Here is a 12,912-nt window from a genome sequence, read left to right on the forward strand (position 1 = left end):
AAATGGAATTTTCCTCCAAAGGGATTTCCCATGTATTTTACTAGGAAAAATAAATAGGGCAGGATAGAAAAGTAAGTGCCCTCCAAACCATACCCAAACACTCCGAATTTCTTAGGGATGTCCATTTTGCTGTATGAGTTCATTGTGACCTAACCCTAAGTGGAATTTTGCTCCAATGGGGTTTTCCCATGTATTTTACCAGAAAACATAGATAGGGCAGGCTAGAAAAGTCAGCCCCTTCATAACCATAACCAAGCATTCCGAATTTGTTGCCGATGTCCATTTTGCTCTATGAGTACATGGTGACCTAACCCTAACCCTAAGTGGAATTTTGCTCCAATGGGATTTTCCCATGTATTTTACCAGGAAACATAGATAGGGAAGGCTAGAAAAGTCAGCCCCTTCATAACCATAACCAAGCACTCCGAATTAGTTGGCGATGTCCATTTTGCTCTATGGTGACCTAACCCTAAGTGGAATTTTCCTCCAATGGGGTTTTCCCATGTATTTTACCAGAAAACATAGATAGGACAGGCTAGAAAAGTCAGCCACTTCCTAACCATACCCAAGCACTCTGAATTTCTTGGTGATGTCCATTTTGCTCTCTGAATTTATGGTGACCTAACCCTAACCCAAAGTGGAATTTTCCTCCAATGGGATTTTCCCATGTATTTTACCAGGAAACATAGATAGGGCAGCCTAGAAAAGTAAGTGCCCTCCTAACCATATCCAAGTATTCTGAATTTGTTGGCGATGTCCATTTTGCTCTATGAGTTCAGGGTGACCTAACCCTAAGTGGAATTTTGCTCCAATGGGATTTTACCATGTATTTTACCAAGAAACATAGATAGGGCAGGATAGAAAAGTCACCCCCTTCCTAACCATACCCAAGCACTCCGAATTAGTTGGCGATGTCCATTTTGCTCTATGAGTTCATGGTGACCTAACCCTAACCCTAAATGGAATTTTCCTCCAATGGGATTTTCCCATGTATTTTACCAGGAAACATAGATAGGGCAGGCTAGAAAAGTCAGGGCCCTCCTAATCATACCCAAGCACGAACCTATGGCTCTTTGGAGATCTTCTCATCCCGTGGTGACGAAGCTATGGCACCCGTGCGACTGGTAGCACACAAAGCCCTCTCTGTGGGCATGCGCGCCATCTCCACAGTCCTAGGCCTTCAGGTGGGTTTTATAAAACCTTTTCGCTTTAGGCCTCTGCCGCTGTGTCCCAAAAAAAAAAATAAATAAATAAATATTCAATCAATTTTAACTTCTCGCAGGAAAAAAAAGATATCTCAAAGTTGGAATTGATTGATTGAGCTTTTTAGTCCCACCCAGTCTGCCGTTACCATCCCAGCCATGCCCAACCAATGGGCCACGTCCGCCCGGTACCCAACGATACATAAATGGGTTTTGGGTTGCAGTTTGGGAATTCGGTTTCTAAAAGATTTGCCTTCACTAGTCTAGTGTCTCTAGATATTTTTTCCTATGTAAGAAATACATTTTGTTTATTTTGCTATTGTCAGGTGTGAAAAATCCGATCCATACACATAAGTTCCAGAGTACTGATTTATTGTTAAAGCCTATGCACAGGAATCTTCTCAGATTAATGGTTAGCACCTGGTTAGAACTAGATAAATGGCATTTTGGGGTGGGGGGGAGAGTTGGACTTATTTGACTTGTAATGATTTTAAACTGATGCGTCTTTTAATTCTTCCCTCTGGTTCTACCAATCATCCTCCTACAGCCATATCCTAACAAAAATAAGTTCGAATTTATTTTCTTACAGATTGGGACTAATTGAATGGCTAGAGAATACCTATACATTAAAAGAGTTCCTTTTGAAAAACATGTCTGAACAGGAAAAAAATTGTTATAACAGGTAAGTGGAGCATAACTGTTAAAACTTTCTTTGCTTCTATTGTTAACGTATTTCCAGTTAACATTACTTATTGTACTAATATCCATTGGATCAGCTGACAATAATCTTTTGAGGTTATTTGAAGTATTTCCTGACCAAGATAATGATTGGAAGTTGTTTATTTAATCAGCATGAGTTCACCTATATATTTTATTACTTAAGCAAGAAGATTTTTATTACCTGAGGCTTTTTTATCACCATATTCTTATCAACAGGCTGTTTTTTTTAACAAGGAAGAGATTTTTAAGTTTCACTTTAAATAATTAGGATGTGAACTTTAATTAAATTGGAACTCAGATCTGTGTAAATGCTTGCTTAGTGTGGAAATCAGATCAATAGCAGCAGGAGGCATTTCTTGTGAAGATTAGGAGTATGAGGAGCCCTCGCTGTGCATCACTCAACAGAATCTAAGCCACTTTTCATTATGGAAGTATTTTTCCCCCCTCATGAATGCTAACTAATGATGAAAGCAGCTCTTAATCATAGACAGATCATGTACAATTTTAGGCTTATATGAAGGCCAAATCAAAGAAAATTCTTTGTGCCAACATTTCAATCCTTGTCTTTACTTATTGGCCCTTATCAAAATTTGTGTGATATTTTGTGACATAATTTGTTTGACAGCTTCATTTGAGTTTGAATGTATACATTCAGTTGAATATTTATCAGCCCCGCTAACCTTCTGTCTTTTGGTTTATACCAGGTGCCTGGCATTTTTCTGTGAACAGATTTTATGTAACAGACTATTTTTTTCCATTAAACAGTTGTGGGGGTTCTTGTAACAGTTTGAACTAACTTGATTGAATATAGCACCGATAACAATGAACGGTTCACATTCTTTTTGGTTATGTTTTATTAACAGATGTAACAGTCATCTGCAAATAAAGTTAGTCTTTATATTATTCTAGAATATAGGTAAAACGTTTAATATATTACCAATAAAAGACAATAGTTGTAGCTTGGGGTTGAACTGTAGGATCCTTGGTACTCTCTGATCATGGTTGATTTTTTTCAGACATTTCATTTCAAAATTAGATAACGAATGCACTGATAATGATACCTAGTTTGGTAATGAAAAGTTTGCAAGAAAACAAACACGCTTAGAGAACACCAAGGACCCCAACATTTGGTACATTAATTTATCAATGCTAAAATCAAACCAGAAAGTAAGCATTTTTAATAGTTCAAATAATGTATAAATGTTTGCATGTAGATTAAGTTTGTATTCTTCCCTCTCTAAAGCCCCAAAGGTCCTTGTGCTGACTATAATGATTGGCTGTGCAAGATGGGGGAAAGAGATGGAATTGAACGTTACCTGACTATGTTCAAGTAAGTCTTGGAAATGCTTATTCTCCATCAGATACTTTGGTTCCCCTTCCTCCACCACATACATAAATTATTGTCAGCAGGATATTCCCATCTGCTCTTCCAGTAAAAGTAAATACTGCATTTAGAGCTGCTTCTGAAGATACAGCAGTTCTGCAGTGACTGATCATCCATGCCTGCTCCCCTCCTTCCCCCTGCCTCTATTTCTCTGCATTCCACATAGTTATAGCAATATCAATAGCACTTTGACTTATATAGTGCTTTACAGCCCCCTCTAAGCATATTGCCCCAACAATCTGGATCCTTATTTTACCAATCTCGGAAGGATGGAAGGCGGAGTTCACCTTATGCTTGAACTGGCTTAGAAGACTTGGAAACAGATGTAATCTATATCTATATAAATAAAAATGTAAATGTTCGTTTGTTCAAAATCTTAAATCTCCGAAAGTTCACCGATTGCTTTGAAATTTTGACACAACGTTGCATTCGAATACGCGCGTGTTTTTATATACCTATATTATATAGATGTCACACCTGTGACAGGTAAAAACATGCTTTTTTTGAAAAACTGCCATCTGTTGGATGTAAAAGCAACACACGCTTTTACCAGACTGAGCCACAGCAACGCGTGGCTGGGTACAGCTAGTACTATACTATATTTTAAGTTACACTGTGTTGAAACCATTGTGGTAGAGTGAGAAGCCATTCTTGGATATGTCTTGTCTTTTTCTTTGTGATAGACAGAAGGTTTCCAGGAAAGACAAATCAGATAGAGTGATCATATGTAAAATTTATTATAATTACTATAATAGGGATTCTATAATAATCTGTGCTCTTTTGTTATGTAAAATTTACTCAAATTTGTTCCATGTGTTAAGTTTTTGTGATCATTTTATAAATAAATGTATTTTTGTACTGCGAAGGCCCAAATACAAAGGTGAGCTGTATAGCAATTGTTATAGGCTTAAAGTACATTTATGAGGCAGGACCAAATTCTGTCAGCATACCTAAAGCACAGTAAAAACAAAAGGCAACAACTAAAAGATATTATAGAGACACAGGAGAATGTTAATTAAGGAATGGTTGCAAGTCTATGATTGTGTTTTAGTTCAATCTGCAAGCAGGTAAGAAGAATATCTTTGGAATTAAGAACAGTTTAGTTTAATTACATTCAGTATATGATTGCATAAATTGTATCCTTCTAAATAATCGCCACAGAAGTATACAACACAATACAATTTATATTTATTTGTGCCTATCTTTGATGCAAATATTTTGGTGTTTTTGTACAAGTATTTATACATTGTAAAACATTGGTATTAAAATGCCAAAAAAGAATTATTTTAGAATAAAATTCTCTGTACTACACTTTCACTGTTGTTGGTGCTTCACATCCTAGTAGAGTTTTTAGTTTATAGACTTACAGAGCAAAAAATAAGGATTCAGGATAAGCACAGATTAAAAATAAACACTGCTACATAATTCTTAATTGCAATTCACATATTTGCCTAACTATAATTCTCACTATTTGCTCTAATTTTCAGAAGAGCTAGCCGAACAGAAGTAGTTATGTCCTTCCAGCGTCGAGAAAGCCGTGTTCCTGAAGATTTGCTAAGGTAAGGGTGTTCTTTCAAAGCTCTTGGCCTTGAAATAAGAGTAGTGAATAGAGTAGCAATATTTACTGCTCCACAAATCACTCTTAATTTTTGTTGTTGTTTTATTTCACTTTTTATCCCATGACTGAAAAGATAAGGAGAAAACCCATATTTCTGAGTTTCTAATGTGATTTCCAGGAATTATCTGAAGGTAGTTCAGGTAGTTTATATTCAGCTAATAAAAAATCTATTTATTTTCTAAAGGAAAGCCTTTGTTAAAATGAGTGCAACTCCAGAAGCCTTGCTGTCTCTGCGATCCCATTTTGCCAGCACCCATGCACTGCTGTGCATCAGCCACTGGATTCTTGGCATTGGTGATCGACACTTATCAAATTTTATGATCAGTATGGAGACTGGAGGCTTGGTGGGAATAGACTTTGGACACGCATTTGGTTCAGCAACACAGGTATTCTCCTCTTGTCCTTATTCTAATGTTTACAGCAAACACATTTAGCGCTATTGAATGAAACCAGGGTAGAAAATATCTGACAGCCTCAGGGGATGTTTTTGAGGAACCATGGGACTTTAGAGGCTTTTTTTTCTGTTCACAGAAGGTATGAGGTCCCTTGAGCTCTTGCTCTTTGCCATGTCAAGAAAATCCATTCAGAGCATCATTTTTCCCCCCTTTCTGCTGTCACAATTCCAGTAGCTAAGAGGACCAAAATGTAATAGCCTTCTAGGTCAGCGCTTGCTTTCATCACATGCTTCTACAATAACAGACATTTCCTGCTAGGCAGAATGGATATGACATTTAAAGGGAAAGTACTTGCCAGTCCCTTTATTTTGCGCCCTTAGTAGCTTAATAGCTTCTTTGAGTGTCTTAAATGTCAGAAACAGTATAGACATAACAATGTACTAATGCATTTATAACTAGAAGCCATGTTTCCGTAACATGTTTTTACTTCTGCTAAAAAAGTTAAGTTTTGCCTGTTTACTACATGAATTTTTTTCATAATTTTTATTCTTTGTAGTTTCTGCAAGTTCCAGAATTGATGCCTTTCCGCTTGACTCGACAATTTGTTAATTTGATGCTGCCAATGAAAGAATCTGGTCTTATATACAGCGTGATGGTACATTCTTTAAGAGCCTACCGTATAAATCAAGATGTTCTTATTAATACTATGGATATATTTGTAAAGGAACCTTCTTTGGATTGGAAAGTAAGCTATTGACTTAATGGCTTAATTTTGGCATACCTGAAAATAGGGGGAAAAGTTAAATGAATTGCTATTCAACAAACAAACACTGAATTTTAAAATAGTTTCTTCCTACATTTTAACCCCACTTTTCCTTCAGTAAATAAATATGGCAAAGTATATTTGCCATTCAGAAATTTAAGGTAAATACTATTTTTTTTTATAAAATAACTTTGAAGATATATGTATACTCTAAGATTTAATATATATACACATACACACATGAAGTAGGAATTTAAACTTCGATTGATAACTGCCATTAATAATATGCACTGTATTATACAATATTGGTTTCATGGATTGACATTTTTTTCTCCTTAGAATTTTGAACTGAAACAGTTGAGAAAAGGAGGTACATGGACTAAGGAAATAAATACAGATGAAGTGAATTGGTATCCTCTACAAAAAGTAAAATTTGCAAGAAGAAAGTTGGCAGGGGCTAATCCAGCTGTGATTACCTGGTATGAATTTGACATTTTAAATGTGCAGATCTGAATTAAAAATGCAAATGCAAGAATTATTTCCTGAAAAATAGGAATTTTAATATCATGTTCTACTTCTAGATGAATTTATTTAAAGTGTGCAAAATATTTGGAGAATTTTCTGTATCAAAAATGTCCAGATATCAAATGAGCCATTATAGCCAGATTCACCTATTCTGACAATGGAGCAGGACAATATGTTTTTATAACGCCAGGAAAGAACATTTGGGGATGAAAATATTTCAGCCTTTATCTGTTTTATACAACTATAAGAAGCACTCATTCATGCTCATTTCTTGAAGACTGCATTGTGAGGGTGATTTTGTGTGTAAGAGCTCTCATAAATCAAATATTGAACATACTTTAAGTATTTTAAATATGCGAGGCAACACGTGAGCTTTGAACACATACTTTGCCTCATAGCTATTTATGTTCCTTAGGCTCTTCAGATACCGTTTCCCTGAAAATAAGCCCTAACTTGATTTTTTTGGGGTGGGCCTAATATAAACCTTATCCCAAAAATAAGCCTTAGTTTTGGGGCGAGGCACACCTAAAAATCAAGCTGGGGTAGGGGTGTGGAGCTGTCCCACCCGCCCCACACCCACTTACCTTGCAGCCAGGCATCTCCTCGCCAACCCACTTCTGCAGCCAGGCCTGCATTTCTTAGTCACAGGCCTTTCTGGAAGGCCATTGCAGCCGAGAACCGAGCTATGGATTGAATCCATAGCTTGGTTTTGCAAGACTTCTGCAGCCAAGAACTGAACTATGGATTGAATCCATAACTTGGTTCTCGGCTGCAGTGGCCTTCTAGAAAGGTCTGACTGCGAAATGCAGGCTGGAATGCAGCTGCAGAATGAAGCTGCTCCTTTGGCCGCAGAAATGAACCGGCTGGGCGGGGCTGTCTGTGCCGGAGGTGAGTATAAGACATCCCCTGAAAATAACACCTGGTGCCTGTTTTGGAAAACACAGTGTTAGTGAAATACAAGACTGATACCCATGTTGTTGTATATAATAAAATATATGTACTGTGCCACCCAGCTCCAAAACTAGTGCCTCTGGGTGGTGTAAAACAAAGTTAAAAAATTATAATTTGCAAATAACAGTTATTAGTATTAAAACATTAAACATGCAGCTAAAACAAATAATGGGCCAAGGGATGTTAATAATGACAGAGCCATCTTAGTAGATTGCCTGTTACCAAAGGTCCTGAGGACCAATGGCATACAACCAGATCTTGAAGGATCTTCAGAAAGTCAGGAGTGATGGTTGCAACCCAATCTCGGGGAGGGAGGATATTCTGCAACACAGGCACCACAGCCAAGTAGGCCTACCAAATGTAGGTCCCTAAATCAGGGGTCTCCAATCTTTCTGGGTTGCTGGCCTGGAGGGGTGAAGGTGCCTTTACTCGTGGGCACGTGTTAACGGGGCCACAAATGCATGCAGAAATGGGGCAGCAGTTGCGTGCGCGATGCAAACGGGGCCACAAGCACCTGTGTGACACTCGAGACACGAGTGCCTATGTGATTCTGCGATGCTAGTGTGAATAGGGGGAGTGTGTGCTCAGTGACGCTAGTGCCTGCACGCTTGCAACATCACTAGCACCCACATGACATGACGCTGTGATGCTAGCACGAGTGGGGGTGTGTGCTTGTGATGCTAGCGCCTACACAATGCTCATGACTCAACATAGCCTGAATGATGCCGCGATGCTAGTGCGAGTGGCGTTTGTCTTGTGGCTATGCTAGCATCCACACAACGCTGCAACACTAGTGCGAGTGGGGGTTTGTGCATGCACACATGCACTGGCCAGCCACTCATGTGGCCCAGTGGCCAACAGCTCACGGCCCGGTAGTTGTTCACGGCCCACAGGTTGGGGACCCCTGCGCAAAATGACACAGCCAGCTGCATGCCAGGTCTAGTAGAGATCTGGTAGGACAGGAAGAAGTAATTGGGGAAAGATGGTTCATCAAGTAACTACTATATACAAGCTTTTTTTTTATTTTTAAGTGATGAATTACGCCTGGGCCATGAGAAATCTGAGACCTTCAGGGAATATCTGTCTGTAGCACAAGGGAGCAAACAGTTCAACATCCGGGCCAGAGAATCACAGGATGGACTTACAGAAGAAATACAAGTGAAATGCCTTATTGATCAAGCCACCGACCCAAATATCCTTGGCAGAACTTGGGAAGGATGGGAACCCTGGATGTGAAAGACAAAATTGTGACCTAGTGTTTAATTGAGCTGGAGATGAAGACTAAAAGGACTGGATATTATTTTTTGTAACAAAAAAGTATTAAGCATACATTTCAAATTGTCATATATCAACAGAATTTTATATATTTCTTGGCATTTCTATAAACTGATTTTTTAAATTAAGTAATATTAGGAAAACTTGAAGCATAATCTCAATGAAAGGAGAGATAGCCCAAATTATTACTCAAAAAGTTAGAAAAAGATAGTAAGAATTAGTTACTGTATTAAAAATGAATATTTTATAAATCTGTGATATGCTGAATTGATTTCACATTAGTGTCATATTGCCTGTTAATGGGTATAAGTATGGTTGCTAAAGTGAGTAATTTCTTTATTTAAATTATTTCTTTCATGAACAGAAAAGATAGTTGTAAGACACAATATGGTTTAGCCACATTTGAATAGTTATATACAAGCAATGATGTAGACAGAGCACTTTGAATACATTTAAATACATACTCTTGAGTTCTGTCATTCCTTGACGCAGATATTAACAAAATTGATCACTCATGAAATGTTATTTCTAATATGTGTGCAGTTTTAAAATGAAACTAAAAATAATAAAATCTTTTGACAATAAGGTCCTACCTTCCATTATAGAAACCAGAGTACAGAGACAAAAAGGGTACCTTTGAAAGATACGTCACGGAGGCCCATCTGTAAAGAAACATGGCTTAGAAGAGTTCCTCATGAATATCACGGAAGTGGCTTACTTTTACTTGTGTACCCTGTTTCAGATAGATAAAACAATCTGTTTTTAGGATGTACAAAATTAGCAAAATATTTTCAATAAATAATACTGAATCTAACAAAATGTTTACTTTTTAAAACATGGTATGGACTATTTGCTGTACTGAACTTCATGCTGTATTTTTTTAAAAACTTACAAATGCAAATCCTAAACATAATGATTGAGTCCAAGTTTAGTTGGCAGCATCCAGGTGTTATTTGAATCTATTTCGTTAGGGTTAAGATTGGAAGATATGGAGAGACCTGGCCCATAGAATCATCGCCAAGAGTCTTGACACAATTGAATGGATATCATCATCATCATCCTATTAGGGAAGTCTCATCTTCCAAGCTAATGTAAAAAGTTCATATAATGGGCATTAAAATATGATCTGGCTATGCATCCTCCATATTCAAGACTAATAGAAATGTTGGCCAGTAGTTTTTCCTTCCTCTGCGAAGGATGGGAGATGTCTGATAAAAATATAGTGGGAAAACACATCCATCCCTTCCTCTCTTCTGCTTTTTGTGAGTAAGTCAGTCCTTGGAATAAGGCAGTTCCTCCCTCTCTATCTGGTTGCATTATCTTCTCTTTTTATATTTATATCAATAAAGATGTTGTACTTTTAAAGCAATTGTACTGTGAAGAAAATAATATGAAGCACAATGAAAGCTGCAGCCAAAGAATCAGGTGCTTGCCTTAAAAGGAGGCATTAATTTGTACTTCTGCCCAGTCTTTCACTTACTGAGAACTTTGACCTGTAGGCTTAAAGGGCAAAGTTCTAAGCTTATAATTTAACCAAGTTCTTAACCATACTGCATGTGTAGTAAAGCATTCTTGTGGCAATTACTTCTTGTTATAGGTTCATATTCTGAATGTCAGACAGAGGTACTGTATATTAAAGACAGAAGGAAGATATTGTTGTCAAATGACTTAACTATTCAGTGTTACAGTATAGTTTGGTTTCTGACCCACCTATTTAGTACCTACTATGCTCAATACCATTAAATAAAATTTCCTTGTTTCTAATATTAACCAAATCATTCTCCTGAGAGAATGATGTTAATGTATTCACATGAAGATAGTAGTTGCCGGATGGGAACCACAAACTTTGAAGAAGTACCCCAAACTCCCTATGGTTAAAAAGTGTATTCCTTGGACTGAGTATATATTATGGTGATAGAGTAATGATTGTTTAGGAAGAAACTTAAATCTGGTATAAAAGAATAGAAAATTGAAAAAGGCATCCAAGATTATGTAATGTTAAACAGGAAACACTATGTTGCAAGTCTGCAAACTGCTGCTCAGAAATAATCTTACCATTCAAAAGTAATATAGACTTGCTTCTGGTTATACTTAGATGGGAGCCGATCAGGAAGTCCTGGGATTATGAATAAGGGCAATCTTGAAAATAGTTCTATACTGTTTCCAGGAAGACAACAGTGATGCGTCTATATAGTTGGCAGGAGTCCAACTAATTCTGTGGGGGATTTTACCTTTTTCCATTCAGTAGTCAATATACTTGTAAGATGGACAGTCTTTAAATTTACAAGCTCAAAGATAATTTTTCCAGTCTAGTCAGTACTGAAAGCTTTTCTTTAAATATTATTTCATTGTAGTGGCAACTAAAGGAAAACAAATTGACATTAAATCCTGTACTGCATGTGTGTTTGTCTGTATAGTGATGTCTCCATTGTTATAAAATAAATTCTACTGGACCATACGGAATTATTTTGATTGCTTTAATCAGTTTTGATAATTCCCCCCCCCCCAAAAAAAGAATTTGTTATCTTCTAGTCCAGAGGTTCCCAATCTGTGGGCTACGAGGGACCGGTTCCGTGGAGAAAGGTTTTTCCATGGACCGCAGAGTGCGTGGCTTTGTGTGCTGCCTGCATCCATATGGATGGGGCTTTGCTTGTTTGTGCAGACCGGTTGGTGGCATGCTATGGCCTGGTACCGGTCCACGTGACCCCTGTTCTAATCTATCAGTTGCTATTAAAGTCTTTTAGGCCATAATGATGATATTGATGATGATGATAACCATTCAGTACCCAACTCTTGGCGATTCTATGGGCCAGGTCCCTCTACATCTTCCTATTTTGCACTACTCCTTTGAATTTTTCTGTGCTCTAGCTGGTGTCAGCTTTGATGGTGTCCAGCCACCCACGTTCTTTGATGTCCTGGTTTCTATTTACCATTAACACTTTCAAACATAAAGGAATAAACATTCAGGCCATAAAGTGAGCTATAATTGCTTTAAAGTGGAAAACTTGTAGTTCTCCAAAGTTGATGATGGACAACTCGTCATGCTGGCCATGTTGACTGGGGCATCTGGGCTCTATAGGTTTCTACCTGTGGTCTATATGAACAGTAATCCCCATCCTTTACAATAGTGATCTGATGACTAGATTGGGTAGGGAAATAATTTCTGGTTGATTGGCTTAAGAGCTTTCTAGGATTGACCTCCCCCCCCCCCCCAACTCTTCACAAAATTTGCTAAATGTGTTTGCTGTGGCAGACTGATGAATTATGATCACACAAAGAAACATCTAGTTCAAGCTTGAACTTTAAGAAGAAATGCTCAGGATGCTGATGGTTCTTCAGAAAACTAGCCAATGATTAAAATATACTGGCATTGCCTGTTTGCAACATATAATAGATGAAGGATCAATTTAGTCTGGTAAAAATTGACACTTTACAATTTTTACTAGAATGTAATCCATATTACAGTTGGTCCTTGATTTATTTTTAAAACGTTAGTTTATCTAAATGATTTAAATTTCTTTGTACGCTTTTACAAAAAATGTTAAGTCTCTTGGTATCAGATTCTCTGGGCAATCAAATGGAATAAAAAGCCAAAGAAAAGCTAATAATTAGCATGAGGGGAAACCATCAAGCCAACATCTGACAGTACAGTACATTTTCTACCCAGAGAGAATGATTAATCATCAAGCTAATCGCTATGCACTATGACAAGCATTTATTGCCTTTACTCTGGGATATCCAGTCATTAAAATCAAGTGGCTTTCAAATCTTTATAAAGACGGAGCAAAGGTTTCAGGATATTCAGGAAAAAATGAGTTATCAGCACTGGGTAACCAAAGAATAACGAGCAGAAGTATAAAAAGAGTGACAGCAATAGCTCTCAACAATTCTGATTGTATTAGTTATCAGGATGTACCAAGTAGATGATAGCAAAAGAACGCTAAATAGTTCCTGACTTGAGAATTTTAAATTCCCATCCTGAGAGAATTCCTGCAGCTGCAAAGAGTATTCTGAAGAACACAAATATACAGCTGCTGCTGCGCACAGAAGATACTCCTCCTTGGACATACGGTGGAGAG

The 12,912-nt window shown here is 37.5% G+C and overlaps 1 protein-coding gene across 1 annotated transcript in view; it reads left to right on the plus strand.

Moving 5' to 3' along the window:
• The window catches only part of PRKDC (protein kinase, DNA-activated, catalytic subunit), a gene marked incomplete at its 5' end in the record, with an annotated part of 56,883 nt that extends 46,788 nt beyond the window's left edge, over positions 1-10,095 (plus strand). Inside the window, 7 exon segments of the mRNA XM_015815619.1 lie at positions 1,792-1,884; positions 3,166-3,252; positions 4,794-4,865; positions 5,109-5,310; positions 5,876-6,064; positions 6,422-6,561; positions 8,590-10,095. Of these exon segments, the coding sequence (XP_015671105.1) occupies positions 1,792-1,884; positions 3,166-3,252; positions 4,794-4,865; positions 5,109-5,310; positions 5,876-6,064; positions 6,422-6,561; positions 8,590-8,794 (988 nt within the window).
• Between the last annotated feature and the right edge of the window lie 2,817 nt (positions 10,096-12,912).

Source organism: Protobothrops mucrosquamatus, unplaced genomic scaffold (genome assembly GCF_001527695.2).
Source record: "Protobothrops mucrosquamatus isolate PMUCROS unplaced genomic scaffold, P.Mucros_1.0 scaffold356, whole genome shotgun sequence".
Taxonomy (NCBI): domain Eukaryota; kingdom Metazoa; phylum Chordata; class Lepidosauria; order Squamata; family Viperidae; genus Protobothrops; species Protobothrops mucrosquamatus.